At 48.3% G+C, this 19,621-nt stretch overlaps 1 protein-coding gene and 1 pseudogene across 3 annotated transcripts; one reads left to right on the top strand and one right to left on the bottom strand.

Annotated features, from left to right (window-relative positions):
- On the bottom strand, positions 1-4,554 carry LOC140420257 (uncharacterized). Of its 3 annotated transcripts, XM_072504287.1 has the most exons (3): positions 4,299-4,554; positions 2,402-2,448; positions 1-1,637 (listed from the first exon to the last, which is right to left on the bottom strand). In XM_072504287.1, exon 3 carries the CDS (start codon positions 1,277-1,279, stop codon positions 257-259), a length of 1,023 nt encoding a protein of 340 aa, XP_072360388.1. In that variant the 5' UTR covers positions 1,280-1,637; positions 2,402-2,448; positions 4,299-4,554; the 3' UTR covers positions 1-256. The 3 variants fall into 3 exon arrangements, 2 of the variants coding, with proteins under 2 accessions (XP_072360388.1, XP_072360387.1); XM_072504286.1 differs by lacking the exon at positions 2,402-2,448; XR_011946248.1 differs by lacking the exons at positions 1-1,637; positions 2,402-2,448 and adding an exon at positions 3,647-3,785.
- Positions 4,555-14,654: 10,100 nt separating this feature from the next.
- On the top strand, positions 14,655-15,571 carry LOC140422714 (josephin-2 pseudogene; annotated as a pseudogene).
- Positions 15,572-19,621: the final 4,050 nt, after the last annotated feature.

The raw sequence follows: 19,621 nt of genomic DNA, 5'->3' as shown, positions 1-19,621 counted from the left end.
AACGGAGCCAACATCTGTAATTTATTGTGAACTTGTTGGAGTCACAATAGGTGTGATGAATCACAAAACCCCTCCCCACATTGAGAGCAGATGAATGGTCTCTCCCCAGAATTAACTCTCGTGTCTCCGTAGTTGGGACGGATCATTGAATGTCTCCCCTGCTCAGAGCAGGTGAATGGCCTCTTCGAGGTGTGAACTCGCTAGTGTTCCTGCAGGGTGTATGGATATCTGAAACCCTTCCCTCACTAAGAGCAGGTTAACGCTTCTCCCCAGTGTGAACTTGCTGGTGTCTCTGCAGGTTGGATAACCGAGTGAATCCCTTCTCACACTGAGAGCAGGTGAACGGCCTCTCCCCAGTGTGAACTCGCTGGTGTGACTGCAGGCTGGATGATTGAGTGAAGCCCTTCTCACACTGAGAGCAGGTGAACGGCCTCTCCCCAGTGTGAACTCGCTGGTGTGACTGCAGGTTGGATAACCGAGTGAATCCCTTCTCACACTGAGAGCAGGTGAACGGCCTCTCCCCAGTGTGAACTCGCTGGTGTGTCCGCAGGTCGGATGATTGAGTGAAGCCCTTCACACACTGAGAGCAGGTGAATGGCCTCTCCCCAGTGTGAACCCACTGGTGAATCCGCAGTTTCGATAACTCAGTGAAGCCTTTCTCACACTGAGAGCAGGTGAACGGCCTCTCCCCAGTGTGAACTCGCTGGTGTCTCTGCAGGCTGGATATATGAGTGAATCCCTTCTCACACTGAGAGCAGCTGAATGGCCTCTCCCCAGTGTGAACTCGCTGGTGCCTCTGCAGGTGGGATAACTGAGTGAAGCCCTTCTCACACTGAGAGCAGGTGAAAGGCCTCTCCCCAGTGTGAACTCGCTGGTGTGTCCGCAGGGCGCATAACACAGTGAATCCCATCCCACACACAGAGCAGGTGAACGGCCTCTCCCCAGTGTGAACTCGCTGGTGTGTCCGCAGGTCGAATGATTGAGTGAATCCCTTCCCACACTGAGAGCAGGTGAACGGCCTCTCCCCAGTGTGAACTCGCTGGTGTCTCTGCAGGCTGGATATCTGAGTGAAGCCCTTCTCACACTGAGAGCAGCTGAATGGCCTCTCCCCAGTGTGAACTCGCTGGTGTGTCCGCAGGGCGCATAACACAGTGAATCCCTTCTCACACACAGAGCAGGTGAACGGCCTCTCCCCAGTGTGACTGCGCCGATGAGCTTCCAGCTCAGATGGAGCCCTGAATCCCTTCCCACAGTCCCCACATTTCCACGGTTTCTCCATGTTTTAGGTCTCCTCGTGTCTCTTCAGGTTGGGCAATCAGTTGAAGCCTCGTCCACACACAGAACACGTGTACGGTCGCTCCCCGCTGTAAATGGTGTTTTGTATTTTCAGGTTGTGTAACTGGTGAAAGCTCTTCCCACAGTCAGTGCTCTGGAACACTCTCACTCGGGTGTGTGTGTCTCGGTGCTTTCCCAGTCACATTGATGGTTAAAATCTTTTGAAGCCGACAGAAAAGGCAAACATTTCTCCTTCCAGATTCAAAGTCCGGTGATATCCAGTTCCAAGGAATTGAGAGACTCAGTCAGATCGAGATGTGAAGTTTGAGATTTCTGTCTGTAATTCCTCCTCTTCTAATATCCTGTAAAAACAATTTACAAAAGACATCACGGTCAGTACAGGATAGAAATTCAGAACAGACAATTCTAGTTCCTAGAGAACATTCTTTCCTCTCTCATTCCCCAAAAGCTGTAAATCTCCATCCCACACACTCTCCCTCCATTCTCACTCTGCTGTATCTAATATTCATCCTCCCAATTCTCCTGAAGGTGCTGATTCAGGCTGATTGATAGATCCATGCTCACTGCTTCCTGTCCTAGGCATAGAGATCATAACAAATAAGAGCTGCAGTTGGCCATTTGGCCCATCGAGCCTGCTCATCTATTCTGTGCGGTCATTGGCCGATCTCGGTCAGCGACATTATCCGTGTTATTGACCAGAGGCTGAGTGTGCTGACTCAATATCTGTGAGCTCATGAGGCTGAGCTGCAAAACACCATGAGGAGGCTCGATGATCCGGAGGAGAGAATTCTGAATGTTGAGCAAGATACTCCTCGGCGGAGGCAAGAATTCAATCCTTGGAAAACCGGCTGAGTGGTGTGGTGGAGTCATGGAGAACTTGCAGGACTCCGGGTCAGAAAAAGAACATCCGAGTCGTTGGCCTGCCAGAAGGTGTGGAGGGTGAGGTTCTGGTTAGGTTCTTCGAGGACCTGCTGCCACGTTTTCTCAAGCTGGATGTGAAGACTGGGTGTTTTAAATTAGAAAGGGCATCGGATCCGGTCTTTGAGACTGAGGGAGTTTTCATCCCAGGCCTGTGCTCATTCACTTCCACAACTTTATAGATTACCAGAGGGTCCTGGAGACGGGTAAGGTTAGTTGTGACCTTGTAGAAGTCTATAAAATAATGAGGAGCATAGATAAGTTATATAGTCAACATCTTTTCTCCAAGGTAGAGGAGTCTAGAGGGTATAGGAGAAGAGAGATACAAATGAGACCAGAGGAGAAGTTTCTTCACACAGAGGGTGGTGAGCATCTGGAATGGCTTCCAGAGTCAGTGGTAGAGGCGGGTACAATTTTGTCCTTTAAAAAGCAGTTAGAGAGTTACATGGGCAGGGTGGGTTTAGAGGGATATGGGCCAAATGCTGGCAAGTGGGACTAACTTAGTGATAGAAACTGGGCGGCATGGACAAGCTGTAAACATCTATGACTCTACCTGGAACAAAAATAAACCTCGCCTGAAGTCTGTTAAGCTCCAATCACCAGGAGCTAAGGGAGGGTATGGTCTCCTGAAAATCAGGCTTCATCAACTGGCCTCTCGTCTTAGGTTCATAAGGGATTGGGGTAGGATGGGCCCAACATTCATCTGGCTCAATACAGAAGCAGACCAGTCAGGTCTCCCTCGATCCAAAACTGGCATAGGCTGATTATGGAAAGCATCTCCATGCAATTTTTAATGATGTCTGTAATTCATTCCGAGTCTGATGCATTGGGTAAAGTATGGGACTCCTATCTAAAATAGATAGGCTCCAAATTCACTGACTTGCTCCTCCTGGGCATTCCATGAGTGAATTAAATTTAACTTAAGCTGGGAGTAGGGCATAGCGGTTAATGCTGCTACCTCAGTGCCAGGGACCCAGGTTAAATTCCAGCCTTGGGTGGCTGTCTGTGTGGAGTTTGCACATTCTCCTTGTGTCTTTGTGAGTTTCCTCCGGTTGCACCACTTTCCTCCCATTGTCCAAAGTTGTGCAGCGAAAGTGAATTGGTCACACTAATTTGCCCCTTAGTGTCCAAGATGTGTAGGTTAGGTGGGTTGACCATGATCAATGCACCGGGTTATGAGGATAGGATGGGGAGTGGGCTTCAGTGAAATGCTCTTTCTGAGGCTCAGTGCAGATGTGAAGGGGCGAATGGCCTTCTGCACTACAGGAGTTCTATGTCATCTATGTTCTGTTGTTCATTTTAATTTGATTATGCTGTTAGTCCGTTTGTGATATTTTTGGATTTACAAACTGAATTGTTATATAATCTTACCCTCTTTCCCCACTCACTACTTTAACCTGTTAACTGGTTCTTCAATTGATCTGCCATTTCATCTCGAGGCTCTGGTCCCTCAAATATCCTGTTCCAAATTAATTCTGCAATGTGTTGCTTGGATTTATGTTGGCAATATCTCTTGTTCCATTCTGTGCCCATTTGCCACCATTTTTTCCTGTTACTCTGTTGCATTCATTCTTTAAAAATGATGTAAAACATAACAATTTATTAAAAATCTGTCCAACTCATCCGTGAATATATTCAATGACCCCACACCCCACTGGTCCATGTGGAAGAGAAGAGAAATCCAGAGATGAATAACCCTCCAAGGGAAGAGATGACTGGATTGTACTTTATTGCAGAACCATAAATAATATATCTAATGTGTACCATATAACAGCACGAGACATGTCTCTGTCTGGTATTAATTTACTATCTCCTTGAATGTTAGCCAGCTCCTTGATAAACCAGCCCTTTAATTGTGAACATTAGGAAAGAGACCATCCTTTTACACAGACAAAAAATGTGTCATGCTGAGGGAGCAAACGCTGTCAATGTCTTTAAGAGAGAGAGAGACCTGGGCCAAGCTTTGCAGAGTCTACACCCTCCCTGGATTCACTACCTTTCCCTTCAGTTGCTGCAAGTGACCAATTGAAGGTCCGAATGAGAAAATAAATGGAAAGGGGGAGAAAAGTAAGTGTTTTACTCACAGATGTTGGAGACAGGAGGAGGTTTTCAGTCTGTGTAAAGCCCCAGGTTTCCTCAGTGTCCAGCTTCCGCGTTCAGACAACGGGGGAGCTGATTGGATGGGGAAGAGAGTCCTTGCGGTTTATCAACTCTTCCCATTGGTCAACAACCTTCCTCCGCCTCACTCATTGTTTCCCCCTCCTCGAGACAAGGTTTCCAGGCAACCAGCTGACTGCTCCGGCCAGAACAAGAAGCCTCTCGGTGATTTCCCCCCCCGCCCCGGCCCGGACCGGAACTTGAGCATGTCCGAGGGTGAGGAGAGAATGCGCATGTGCGAGGGAAGGTTCACCCCTGACCTGTCTGCTGAGGCATTGACCAATGGGAAGAGGTGGAGGACCGGAAGAACTCTGGTCCTCCAGCCAATCACCGCGGGTTTTGTGGAAATGGCAATTGATCTTCACACAGACTGAAACAAAGTACAGCACGTGAACAGGCCCTTCGGCCCTCCAAGCCCGTTCCGACCATGCTGCCCGACTAAACTACAATCTTCTACACTTCCTGGGTCCGTATCCCTCCATTTCCATCCTATTCATGTATTTGTAAAGATGCCCCTTAAATGTCACTATCGTCCCTGCTTCCACCACCTCCTCCGGTAGCGAGTTCCAGGCACCCACTACCTTCTGTGTAAAAAAGTTGCCTCGTACATCTACTCTAATCCTTGCCCCTCGCACCTTGAACCTATGCCCCCTAGTAATTGACCCCTCTACCCTGGGGAAAATCCTCTGACTATCCACTCTCTCTATGCTCCTCATAATTTTGTAGACCTCCATCAGGTCGCCCCTCAACCTCCGTCGGACCAGTGAGAACAAACCGAGTTTATTCAACCGCTCCTCATAGATAATGCCCTCCATACCAGGTAAATCTCTTCTGCACCCTCTCTAAAGCCTCCACATCCTTCTGGTAGTGTGGCGACCAGAATTGAACACATTACTCAAAATGTGGCCAAACTAAGGTTCTATACAGCTGCAACATGACTTGCCAATTCTTATACTCAATGCCCCGGCCAATGAAGGCAAGCATGCCGTATGCCTTCTTGACTACCTTCTCCACCCGTGTTGCCCCTTTCAGTGACCTGTGGACCTGTACACCGAGATCCTTTCATCAAATTTACAGTGAAGGAGGCCATTTGGCCCATCGGGTCTGCACCGGCTCTTGGAAAGAGCACCCCACCCAAGGTCAACACCTCCACCCTATTCCCATAACCCAGTAACCCCACCCAACACTAAGGGCAATTTTGGACACTAAGGGCAATTCATCATGGCCAATCCACCTAACCTGCACATCTTTGGACTGTGGGAGGAAACCGGAGCACCCGGATGAAACCCACGCACACACGGGGAGGATGTGCAGACTCCGCACAGACAGTGACCCAAGCCGGAATTGAACCTGGGACCCTGGAGCTGTGAAGCAATTGTGCTATCCACAATGCTACCGTGTTGCCATGGGACCTCTCTGACTTTCAATACTCTTGAGGGTTCTACCATTCACTGTATATTCCCTACCTGCATTAGACCTTCCAAAATGCATTACCTCACATTTGTCCGGATTAAACTCCATCTGCCATCTCTCCGCCCAAGTCTCCAAACAATCTAAATCCTGCTGTATCCTCTGACAGTCCTCATCGCTATCCGCAATTCCACCAACCTTTGTGTCGTCTGCAAACTTACTAATCAGACCAGTTACATTTTCCGCCAAATCATTTATATATACTACAAACAGCAAAGGTCCCAGCACTGATCCCTGCGGAACACCACTAGTCACAGCCCTCCAATTAGAAAAGCGTCCTTCCATTGCTACTCTCTGCCTTCTATGACCTAGCCAGTTCTGTATCCACCTTGCCAGCTCACCCCTGATCCCGTGTGACTTCACCTTTTGTACTAGTCTACCATGAGGGACCTTGTCAAAGGCCTTACTGACGTCCATATAGACAATATCCACTGTCCTACCTGCATCAATCATCTTTGTGGCCTCCTTGAAAAACTCTATCAAGTTAGTGAGACACGACCTCCCTTTCACAAAACCATGCTGCCTCTCACTAATACGTCCATTTGCTTCCAAATGGGAATAGATCCTGTCTCGAAGAATTCTCTCCAGTAATTTCCCTACCACTGACGCAAGGCTCACTGGCCTGTAGTTCCCTGGATTATCCTTGCTACCCTTCTTAAACAGAGGAACAACATTGGCTATTCTCCAGTCCTCCGGGACATCACCTGAAGACAGTGAAGATCCAAAGATTTCTGTCAAGGCCTCAGCAATTTCCTCTCTAGCCTCCTTCAGTATTCTGGGGTAGATCCCATCAGGCCCTGGGGACTTATCTACCTTAACATTTTTTAAGACGCCCAACACCTCGTCTTTTTGGATCTCAATGTGACCCAGGCTATCTACACACCCTTCTCCAGACTCAACATCTACCAATTCCTTCTCTTTAGTGAATACTGATGCAAAGTATTCATTTAGTACCTCGCCCATTTCGTCTGGCTCCACACATAGATTCCCTTGCCTATCCTTCAGTGGGCCAACCCTTTCCCTGGCTACCCTCTTGCTTTTTTTGTACTTGTAAAAAGCCTTGGGATTTTCCTGAACACTATTTCCCAATGACTTTTCATGACCCCTTCTAGCCCTCCTGACTCCTTGCTTAAGTTCCTTCCTACTTTCCTTATATTCCACACAGGCTTTGTCTATTCCTAGCCTTTTAGCCCTGACAAATGCCTCCTTTTTCTTTTTGACGAGGCCTACTATATCTCGTTATCCAAGGTTCCCGAAAATTGCCGTATTTATCCTTCTTCCTCACAGGAAAATGCCGGTCCTGAATTCCTTTCAACTGACACTTGAAAGCCTCCAAAAGAACCCAATCTAGGTTCTTCATTTCCCGCCTAATATTGTTATAATTAGCCTTCTCCCAATTTAGCACATTCACCCGAGGACCACTCTTATCCTTGTCCACCAGCACTTTAAAACTTACTGAATTGTGGTCGCTGTTACCGAAATGCTCCCCTACTGAAACTCATTCGGGCGCATTCCCCAATACCAGGTCCAGTACAGCCCCTTCCCTAGTTGGACTGTCTACATATTGTTTTAAGCAGCCCTCCTGGATACTCCTTACAAACTCTGCCCTGTCTAAGCCCCTGGCACTAAGTGAGTCCCAGTCAATATTGGGGAAGTTGAAGTCTCCCATCACAACAACCCTGTTGTTTATACTCTTTTCCAAAATCTGTCTACCTATCTGCTCCTCTATCTCCCGCTGGCTGTTGGGAGGCCTGTAGTAAACCCCCAACATTGTGACTGCACCCTTCTTATTTCTGATCTCTACCCATATAGCCTCACTGCCCGTAGTCCTCCCGTAGTACAGCTGTGATATTCTCCCTAACCAGTAGCGCAACTCCGCCACCCTTTTACATCCCCCTCTATCCCGCCTGAAACATCTAAATCCTGGAACGTTTAGCTGCCAATCCTGCCCTCCCCTCAACCAGGTCTCTGTAATGGCAACAACATCATAGTTCCAATAACTAATCCAAGCTCTAAGTTCATCTGCCTTACCCGTAATACTTCTTGCATTAAAACATATGCACTTCAGGCCACCAGACCCGCTGTGTTCAGCAACTTCACCCTGTCTGCTCTGCCTCAGAGCCATACTATCCCTATTCCCTAGTTCTCCCTCAATGCTCTCAGCTTCTGACATATTGCTCCCGTGCCCACCCCCCTGCCATACTAGTTTAAACCCTCCCGTGTGACACTAGCAAACCTTGCGGCCAGGATATTTATGCCTCTCCAGTTTAGATGCAACCCGTCCTTCTTATATAGGTCACACCTGCCCCGGAAGAGCTCCCAGTGGTCCAGATAATAGAAACCCTCCCTCCTACACCAGCTGTTTAGCCACATGTTTAGCTGCTCTATCGTCCTATTTCTAACCTCACTGGCACGTGGCACAGGGAGTAATCCCGAGATTACAACACTAGAGGTCCTGTCTTAACTTTCTGCCTAGCTCCCTGAACTCCTGCTGCAGGACCTCATGCCCCTTCCTGCCTATGTCGTTAGTATCAATATGTACAACGACATCTGCCTGTTTGCCCTCCCCCTTCAGGATGCCCTCTACCCGTTCGGAGACATCCTGGACCCTGGAATCAGGGAGGCAACATACCATCCTGGAGTCTCTTTCACGTCCACAGAAGCACCTATCTGTGCCCCTGACTATAGAGTCCCCTATGACTATTGCTCTTCTGCGCTTTGACCCTCGCTCCTGAACATCAGAGCCAGTCGTGGTGCCACTGCTCTGGCTGCTGCTGTTTTCCCCTGATAGGCTATCCCCCCCGACAGTATCCAAAGGGGTATACCTGTTCAAGAGGGGGACAACCACAAGGGATTCCTGCAGTGACTGCCTGCCCTTTCTGGTGGTCACCCATTTCTCTGCCTGCACCTTGGGTGTGACCACATTTATATAAATGCTATCTATGACACTTTCCGCCACCTGCATGCTCCTAAATGCATCCAACTGCTGCTCCAACCGAACCATGCAGTCTGTGAGGAGCTCCAGTTGGGTGCACTTTCTGCAGATGAAGCTATCCGGGACGCTGGAAGCCTCCGGAACCTGCCACATCTCACAGTCAGAGCACTGCACCCCTCTAATTGACATTGCATCAATTAATTAGTAAATTAAATTTAAAAGTTTTTTTAAAAGTTACTGTTAACTATATGTTTCCTAGCACTAGATTTCTACTATAAATGTGAAAGCTAAATACAGTACTCTCCGATCTCTGGCTTAGATACCCCTCTAAATTATAATTAAGTAATTATGTTTAATTAGTTTACCAATGGTTAATCTTTTTAATTTAGTGTAGATTCCCAACCAGCCAATCAGGTCACAGCTTTTCTATGATGTCACTTCAGTCTCCCCCCACCCCCCCCCCCCCACCCCCCGTGTCCCGTCCCCATCCCCCCGTCCTCCCGTCCCCATCCCCCCACACACAATTTGAAAAGGTAATAAAAGTAAAAATGAGGAAAAATCACTAACTTACCTTCTGAGGGTCTCAGATGCTCTCAGGTTCTCTCCCTGCTGATTAAAAGTTACAGGCCAGAAGAAAGAGAGAGAACAAAACAGGAGGGAAAAAGCACCTTCTCCCACTCTGCACCGAATTACCTCACTGCACCAAATTACCAAGTTCCAAATTCCCACTCTGGATGTGTCTCACTCACTCAGACTGTGTCTCCTTGACTTGCGCAGCGCTTACTGAGTGCGCTTTCTGTCTGTCTTTTATACAGACTTCAGGATGACTCACACTACTTAAACTTCAAAGAGAAGAATACAATGTGTACCTTTGTGCCGCTAAACTGGCCTCAGGTGACTGCCAGATAACTGCCTCTCAGCAATTAGGGTAGGGCAGCTTCAGCCAATCATACACTAATCTACACACTGCACTTTTAACTGAAAAACAGCAAAATTAGACTAGAAACCTCTCCCTGTCTCCAACATCTGTGAGTAAAACACTTTCTTTTCTCCCCCTTTCCATTTCTTTTCTCATTCTGACCTTCAATTTGTGACTTGCAGCAACTGAAGGGAAGTGAATCCAGGGAGGGTGGAGACTCCGGAAAGCTTGGCCAGCTCTCTCTCTCTCTTAAAGACATTGACATCCTTTGCTCCCTCAGCTTGACACATTTATTTGTCGAGACCCTCTCTGAAGCTCAAATACGACAACTATAAACCATCCATGAGCCCTGCCCCTGACCAGCCTGTAATATAACAGGGGCCGGTTTAGCTCAGTTGTTTGGACAGCTGGTTTGTGATGCAGAGCGAGGCTTCAATTCCCGGCTGAGGTTATTCATGAAGGCACCACCTTCTCAACCTTGTCTCTTGCTTGAGGTGTGTTGATCCTCAGGTTAAATCACCACCAGTCAGCTCTACCCCTCAAAAGGGGAAAGCAGCCTATGGTCATCTGGGACCTTGGCGACTTTATCTTTAATCGAACAATTGAATCCACTCGATATAATCCTCACCCATTACGAAGCCTCGAACCGTATGCACCAGATAATTCGACTTGAGCAAAAGCTTTCTCTGCATCGAAGGAGATCACCAGCCCATCCACTGTGTATTTCTGAAAAGCCTGAATCACATTCAGCAACCGTCCAACATTGTTACTGGAAAACCCTTATAAACCCAGGTTCCCCCCTCCCCCGTACGATTGTTGGAAGGATGTCCTCCAGCCTTCTCGCCAAAACTTTAGATCGTAATTTGAAGTCAAGATTCAAAAGAGATATTGGCCAATAAGAGGCACACTTTCTGGGTCATTCAGAATCAAAGAGATATTAGCCTCCCGAAGAGTCGATGGCAGCATCCCTGAGTCAAAAGAGTGACAATACATACCCATCAATGGGTCCAACAACAAGTCCTCAAGCCCCCTATAAAAATCACACCCACAGCCATCCGCTCCTGGTGCTTTACCCAGCTGCAGCTCCTTCATGGCCTTTGAGACCTCTTCCCTAGAAAGGGGAGCATTAAGAGGCTCACACTGGCTTTCTGAGGCCTCCGTAAGCTTCAGGGAAGAGAATAAATGCTCCATATCCAGCAACACTTCACCAGACTTCAGAGACTTTATAATCCTGCATAGAATTCCCCAAATCCCTGTTTATCTCCTCTGTCCTCACAACCCTTTTCTCTCCCCCAAGCCGCACAGAGGGAATTGTTCCAATGTCGGCCTTTTTCTTTGTCAAACAGGTCAAGTATTTGTTCGGTTTATTCCCAAACTGGTACAACGTCTGCCTCGCAAACCTTTCTCGACCTGCTGCATCAATAGGGAGTCCAAAGCCACTCTTGCCACATTCACCTCCTTCAGCAATAGCTTATTCGAGATCTCCTCATAATTCTGCTCGGCCTTCGTGAAACAAACCCCCAGACGTTGCTGGTTCTTCAGCATCCGAGCATAAAATTTACATGTCTCCCATAAAATGGAGGGGGAATACCAGGGGTTGAGTTAATCCAAAGGAAAAACTCCAACTCGTTCTTAAAATGCTTAGTAAATTAAGTATCTCTTATCAGAGAGGCAGCAAACCTCCACATTCTCGACCTGGGGGTGAACTTTCGAGTAGAATTCCAGAGTAACGGGGATGGTCCACAATCGATGGTCACAACGGTGCAAGAGGACACCAGGTGTAGGATCGTCCTTGACATAAAAATGTTGTTGATTCTAGTATGACATTGATGTGGGGCTGGAAAGAAGGTAAAATCTCTGCCCCTCTGGTGCAAAGTTCTCCAAACATCCACATAACCCACCTCCTCACAAGTAAAGGCCAATGCCCTGGCTTGCGGGGTGGGGGTAGAGGGGGGGTGGGGGTGGAAGGGGGTTGGGGGGTCCTGGTAACCGGGAGCTTATCTACCAGCGGATTTAAGGGACAGTTGAAGTCACCAACCACAAAAGAGTTAGTTGAAGCTAACTCTGCAAAATCCACAAAGGTCTTAGTAATGAACTCCGGGGAGTAATTCGGGGATCCATAAACATTCATTATTGAAGCAACATCTCCATGCACCGAATCTCTAATGATCACCTATCTATCTCCTTTGTCCTTGGTGCAGGTTTCAACCTTCAAAGGGGTATTTTGATTAATAAGGATTGTCACATCCCTGCTACTTGATGAAAAGGAGATGAAAAAACCTGCCCCACCCAATCCCGCCTCAATTTAAAGTGTTCCTTATCATCCAGATGAGTTTCCTGTAATAAAGCTATGTCGACTTTCTCCTTAAGAAAGGAGAGGATAACCATAGATTTGAGCCAGGGAAATGGGATTGGAAATTTTAGGAGATGGGATTGGAAAGGAATTTGGACACTAAAAGATTTATTTCTTGGGGGTCATTTTGCAGGATTGAAGGAGCTGAGAGCGAAGTATGGGCTGGAGCAGGGGGAAATATTTAGATATATGCAGGTTCGAGACTTTGCCAGAAAGGAGATACAGAGCTTCCCAGTAGAGCCAGCTTCCACATTGCTGGATGAGGTGCTGACGACAGGGGGACTGGGGAAGGGGTAGTATTGGTGGTTTACGGGGCTATTTTGGAGGAGGAGAAGGCGCCTTGTGTATTGATGTTTGCCCTATGTATTGTTCTCATGTATGGAATGATCAGTCTGAACTGTACACAGAACAATACTTTTCACTGTATCTCGATACACGTGACAATAAACAAATCCAATCCTCACCATTGAGGTGATAGTATTTCTAATCAGTAAGGCTACTCCACCCCCTCTGCCATATTCTCTGTCCCTCCTGTAAACTTTATAACCGGTGTATTTGGTACCCAGTCCAGACCATCCTGCTACTTGTTTTTGGAACTGTATTGAGTTCCCCTGAGGCCTTCCCCTCCCCCTCCATTTGTTAGTTTAAAGTCTTTGTGACCTCCCTATCTATCCTTTCCGTGAGGACACTGGTCCCAGATCGGTTCAGGTGGAGACCGTCCCAACGGTACAGATCCCTCCTGTCCCAATATTGATGCCAGTGCCCCATGAAATGCTTGATGCACTAAGCGTCAAGAACCACAAAGACATGTGAGACTTTAACTAAGGCTTTAATACACTACATAGGAAGCTTACCTGACACAGACGGCCCCAGACAAAATGGGACCTGGTCACAGAAGTTGGTCTTATACTGAACTCCCGGGGGAGTGGCTAAGGCGGAGCTCTCTGTGGCCAGGTCAGGTTACATACAGGTGACCGAACCTCTACAGAGCTACAGTACAATACACAGTACCATACACAGGATTACAGGGCCACGTTACACACAACTATTATATAACTATATACAATGCTAGGGAAGTACAGTGGTGTATCACCACAGTGACCTCCCTATCTATCCTTTCCGTGAGGATACTAGTCCCAGATCGGTTCAGGTGGAGACCGTCCCAACGGTACAGATCCCTCCTGTCCCAACATTGATGCCAGTGCCCCATGAAATGGAACCCCTCTTTCTCACACCACTCCTTTAGCCACGTGTTTACTTCCCTAATTTTCTCATCCCTGTGCCAAATTTGCACGTGGCTCGTGTAATAATCCAGAGATTATATCCTTTTAGGGCCTGTTCTTTAATTTTGTTCCTAGTTCCTGATTTTCCCCAAACAGATCCTCTTTCCGAGTCTTGCTGATGTTGTTTGTCCCAACGTGGACCACAGCAACTGGATCCTCCCCCTCCCTCTCCAATATCCTTTCAAGCTGGTTGGAGATGCCCCTCACCCTGGCACCGGGCAGGCAACATACCATGTGGGACTCTCGGTCCTGCTTCCAAAGGATGTTAGCAGTTCCCCTAATTATAGAATCCCCGACAACTACCACTTCCTCCCCCCGCTTAAATGGCCTCCTGCACCAGGGTGCAGTGGTCACATAGCTCATCCTTCCTACAGTCAGTGCTCCGATACCCTGCCCCTCCGAGTCCGCTCCCTGGAAACTCGGCTCCATCCATCCGAGTCCCCTCCCTGGTATGGGGAATAGGTATTGGAGACGAGGTATTGGGGAATGAGAGGAAGGAATTTTCCACAGAAACTAGAATTCTCTGTTCTGAATTTCTATCCTGTACTGAGTGCTGACTTTTGTAAACTCCTTTTACAGATATTACAAGAGGAGGAATTACAGACAGAGATCTCAATTGTCACGTCTCGGTCTTACAGAGTCACTCGATACCTTGGGATCTGAGTATCATCAGCCTTTGAATCTAGAAGGAGAAATGTTTGCCCGATCTGTCGGCATCAAAAGATTTTAACCATCAGTGTGACTGGAAAAGCACCGAGACACACACACCCGAGTGAGAGTGTTCCAGGGGACTGACTGTGGAAAGAGTCGAAGTCTCTGTCCTCGAGGAGCTCCTGCCGGTGGCCACTGTCTACGCCGCTTTCGGGGGTTTACCGTGTTTTTTTGCACCCCCCCCCGATTTCCGGCGGCCTTTGGGGCTGTACCGGGCGTCCAGCCGGGCCGGTTTCAGAACCGGCAAGGAACCCCACGCGAGTGTCTGGCGGCCGGAGCTGAGGTGTCGGGCCCGGGACGCACGCATTTGGAGCAACGGGGGCGGAGCCAAACTGAGGATGAGGCGGCAGGCCCGAAGCCAGGGCGCAATGTAGTGGAGATGTTCCACACCGGGTGGCTCCCGCCTAGAGTGTGTTTTTTTAAGAAGTCGGAAGTCCGGCCCCAGGGGACGTTTTGAGGAATATTCAAAAAAACTTTTTTTTGAAGAAATTTTTTGTTTTTAGATTGAAGAAAGAAAAAGAAAAATAATAAGTCGTTTAAAGTTGCAAAAAGGGCTCTCTGTCCGGGCCTGGGCGGGAATGGCGCCTCTTCGGGGTTGGCGGTGACTCACCCAGCGGCCTGTCCTCTCTCTCCGGGTGTGGGGATGACGGAGCCCCCCCGGGTGTGGGGATGTCAGAGCCCCCCCCCGGGTGTGGGGATGTCGGAGCCCCCCCCGGGTGTGGGGATGTCGGAGCCCCCCCCTCCGCTGTACCACGAGCGGCAGCGTCTGGAGCTCTGCGCCCCCCACGCCCTCAACAACCTCCTGCAGCAGCCGCTCTTCACCCAGCAGCAGCTGGACGGGCTGAGCGGCCAGCTGGCTCCCGACTCTCTGGTGAATCCACATCGCAGTTTGTTAGGAACCGGGAACTATGATGTCAACGTCCTCATGGCCGCCTTGCTAACTCAAGGTCTCGCTGCGATTTGGTGGGATAAACGCAAGTCGCTCAGCAGCTTGGTGCTGAGCCGGGTCCATGGCTTCATCCTCAACATTCTCTCCAACATGACGCTGGGCTTTGTCTCGCTCCCCATCCAGCGCAAGCACTGGGTGGCAGTCAGGCAAATCAACGGGGCCTACTACAACCTGGACTCCAAGCAAAAGGCCCCGGTTCCAATCGGGAATGAGGAGGAACTGAGGAAGTTCCTGCAGGACCAGATTGCCCAGGATCCCTGTGAGCTGCTGCTGGTGGTGCCGAGGGAGGTGGAGGAGGACGGAAGCTGGCTGCTCGCTCCCTGAACGTGAGACGCGGGAGGTCGGACAGCGGGAGCGGTGAGGGGGGGAAGGTCTCGCCGCCGATGGCGGGCTGACTCAGACCTCCAGCTGTGACGGATGAAGCCAGCGTGCTGGGGAGGTGGAAAAAATAATTGGAAACTCTAAATGTATTTAAAAAAGAACTTGAAATGTTTAAAGAGACAATATCAGCAGGACTGTTATTGAATCATTGCCTCTATCATTTCCTATATTTCTCCATCGTCACACAGTTTAAGTTCCTTGACCAGACTGAAACAAACAGGAATGGGGTTTTAATACATAATATTATGCAATGTTGCTTGATGGTACAGTTAGACCTCAGCTCAATTCCTCGAGGTCACTCTCTCATTGGGAATATCACATCATTAAATAAAAGAATTACAATGTTAGGGGTGAAAATATTCACACAATGACCTGAGTATAAGTAAAAAAAGCAGTTTATTATGTCAGAATTCTGGGAGGGAAGGTCTCAGACTCCACAGCCTGTGACAGCACCTTCTCTCACTTGAGCTAAAGCTCACATGGGTTAATATACAGATTCAAGGGGCGGAATTAGTTGTTTTCTCATTTACATACAATCAATCAACTGTATTCACGTCACACTTTTTACATGCAGTCAATCAATTTTCCTGGCATACCCAATTATCACATATATGGTTAAAGTGGGTGTTGTCTTACCCGCCCCCTAACTTCATACAGAAGTCATTCAAAACTAACTAATGTGCCCTGTCTACAGCCTTAGACCTTGAGCTTATCAAGGATACATTGCAAGTCTTGTTCTGTGAAGCTGTTATCAGTGGCTGTTGGGACACTTTCTATACATACCCACGATTGGGTCTCATGAGACAGTTTACAGAAAATGTGGCTTGTTCAGCCATTTTATATCACAAAATAGCTAACAGCCATTTTGTGTCTTTTCTGATGTTAACAGCATTGTGTATACACTATCTATTTCTACAAATTGCCTCTTCTAAACAGGCATCTAAGCCAATGAGTACCTTTTGTTTCATCAGAACTATTTAAAAGTAATATGGGAGCACAGATGTAGTTACAGGGCCACCTATAATTTATATCATAGTCCAGTATCACAAAATGCCCTCCAACACTTCCCCCTTTTGGTCATGGAAGATGTTTACAGAACTCCAACCATATTCGGGTGTCGGACCAGCCAGGGTTGGAAACGGGTGCGGAGGCAGATGTTGTAGCCTTCGCCTCGTTGATCGCCCGAAGACAGATCCTGATGGGTTGAAGAGCAGCCTCTCCACCCTGTGCCCTGGCGTGGCGGGGGGACCTGTTGGAATTCTTGACTCTTGAGAAGATTAAGTTTGAACTGAGGGGAAGGATGGAGGGGTTCTACAATTCATGAGCATTATTCATTATGCACTTTCAAGAACTGGATAACATCGAACATTAGTTGGGGCGGGTGGGTGGGTGGGAGGGTTGGGGGAGGGGGGGCTGTGTGTGTTAATGGCGACTATGGGTGATTCCTGATTCCTTTTTATTTGTTTATGTGAACATGCAAGCTAATGTTTGGGATTTGGTGGGAGGATGGGATCGTTGTTATTGATATGGGGATTGACATATTTGTTATTGATTATTGTTGGGTGTAAATTTGGGAGAAAATGTGAGAAAAGAGAATTAAAAAATATATTTTTAAAAACTCACTCTCAACATTTTTTATCACCCAAATGTACTGGGGAGTTAAAATTGGATTGCTGCCAAACTCGTCTTATCTTTGTTTTGGAACAGACTGACCTAAACATGGGTTACTTACTTTCAAACCTATCTCTTAAATCCAAGAGGTTGGAATTTTATTTAAATCAGAGTTTCACATTAGATGAAGTTTAGTTTCCTATCCAAACTAATTGTAAACATTTTTTTAGAACTAAACACAATAAAAAACCTCTTATTAGCATCTCAAATGGAACAGTAAATTCAAATGTTAAATTTTAAACTATAACTGTTGCTAACTCGCCAGAACAAGGGAGGGGAGAATATATGACTGTAATGTTTAGGGCAGCCTCCCCCTTGGTAATCGCAGGTGGAGCTGTACTTGTCCTTATCTACTTGCTCTGAAAGGCCTTGGTTTAAAGTTTGCAAAAATGCTTTTTCACAGACGGAGTTTTTCTTTGAGACACAAGCCTGTATTTCGTTTCCAGCTGTCCAGCTGAATTGTTTCATTTTATCGCTCAGTTTCCTGTGTCTTCAGGCAGGTAAAGTGACACCATTGCTATTCCTCAGCAAATTTGTGTTCCTTCAGGATTAGTCTTACCCTGTGGGTTTACTAAATGTCTCTCCTTTTCCTTCAATTCTCAGTATCTATTGGTTCTGGCCACAGGGAGATGAGGCTCAGTATCCTCGGCCCGAGGGCGGTTGGTGATTGTGTTTTATCCACTGGGGCGGCCCCACCCTATCTGCCCAACTGTGTTGCTGCAAACTGCAGCCACCGGCTGGACTGGATTGTCTCATTCTTTTGTCTAATTATTCACTAAATATAGGCTGCTCAGAATTATTATCCCTTTTGTTCTCTATCCTTCTTCTGACCCATCCGCCAGCTTTCCTGTCCCCCAGCCGTAAGGTGTGGGTCCCAACCATCTTTCTGCATTAACTGAGATTGATGTTCCGCTATGAACCCTGTGATGGAGCTCACGGCTCCTCAATCAGAACCCGGAACATTCTTTTTGTATTCGGCAATATTTATTTATTTATTTTCTGATGCGATGGAGAAAGAAATCTAACAAATAGACAAAGGGAAAGAAAAAGCAGTGAACTATGCGGCTTCAACTAGACACTCGAGTGAGCATTGGCCCACTTGCATGGGTTCAACAACCTGTGCAGCTTCAACCAGACGCTCGAGTGAACGTTGGCCCATCTCCGCGGCTTTGAATCCGTCAGTCACGTTAGCGTGGCTTCAACCAGAATGGTCCGCCTGCGTTCATTCCCTGGTGCGCGGTTTCAGATAGACACGTGAATGAGTGTCAGTCACGCCTGTGCAGCTTCGTCGACGTTGGTCACAGCTAGACACAGTGTTCGAGCTAGGAGGGCCAGGCACATCGAGGATCACCGAGGGTACTGGGCGCGGGGGTGGGGGGGGCACCACGCCACCAGGAGTGGGATAACGTACAGCACAATAAATACCTCTGCACAAACATTATGACATTATGATGCCTCTGTCTCTTTGTTCCACAATGCAGGCTGACCCCTGCCCATCTCTCCAGGCATCCCACCTCCCCCGCCCCCACCACCTGACGTGGCACCCACCCACCCTCTGGCCGTGGACATGCCCCTGAGGCTCTGTCCCATCCCCTCGGTGTGCAGATACTGCGTGTATGCTCTTCTCCCCCGCAGTGTCCAGGCATCAAGGTTTGATTGCAATGCTAGGCAATGACTCCCACATGCTACAAGGCCTGCCCACCCACGGGAATCCACATGGCATCTGTGAAGGGCTCGCTTTAAGGGCTCACAATTGCCAATTCCCTATCAGCAATAGCCTTCAGCCACATAGCCAGAGGCCTCAGCACTCAGTGGGGGTTACGGGTGGCGGTTGGGGCAGATGGGCAGGGACAAGGGTTGCCCCCGGAACTGGAACACATGATCCAGGGGTTGGCATGGTGGTGCCCGAGTGGTTGTCACCCCCAGAGTCTCTCCCCCCCCCCCAAATACTGGGGCAGCATGCCCAGTGCCCCCGGGCTCTTTGCCTGTGAGCAAAGATGGCGACTCACCTCCTCGGCTCACCACAGGAATTCTTCTGCCTGGTTCAAGCTTTTCAAAATAAATACTAATCGCCGCCAGTGAGAGCACTTGCTGGGGAGGCCGCTGAATGACGGGAGCCCATTGGATCTGGGGTAGCTCTCGTTAATTGTATGGAAATGGGGCTGAAGAGGTGATAATTGGTTTCTCACCTCGCTACGGCGAGATCCTGATTTCACCAAGGGGAATGGGCCGGTTGCATCGCAAACTGTTTGGCGCCTGGCGCGGATCTCGTTTTTGGCATTTCCCGCTATTCAGCGGCCTCGTTACTCTTGCTCGAGAGCGCAACGAGGCCGGAGAATCGCGCCCATAGTCTATAGTGTCAGTCGTGGCTCAGTGGGCAGCTCTCTCACCTCTGAGTCAGAAGGTTGTGGGATCAAATCCCAGTCCAGAGACCCGAGGACAAAAATCACATCTAACATTCCTGGTCCCAGCACTGAGGGAGTGCTGCACTGTCAGAACAGCCTTCTTTCAAATAAGATGTTAAACTGAGGCCCTGTCTGCCCCTCTCAGGTGGGTGTAAAAGATCCCACAGCCACTA

Source organism: Scyliorhinus torazame, chromosome 5 (genome assembly GCF_047496885.1).
Source record: "Scyliorhinus torazame isolate Kashiwa2021f chromosome 5, sScyTor2.1, whole genome shotgun sequence".
Taxonomy (NCBI): Eukaryota; Metazoa; Chordata; class Chondrichthyes; order Carcharhiniformes; family Scyliorhinidae; genus Scyliorhinus; species Scyliorhinus torazame.
The sequence above is the reverse complement of the archived record's forward strand: the minus strand, read 5'-3'. Positions and strand labels throughout refer to the sequence as shown.

Coding starts and splice junctions, on each gene's coding strand:
- LOC140420257 (XM_072504287.1), bottom strand. CDS start 1,279: ATGGAGAAACCGTGGAAATGTGGGGACTGTGGGAAGGGATTCAGGGCT.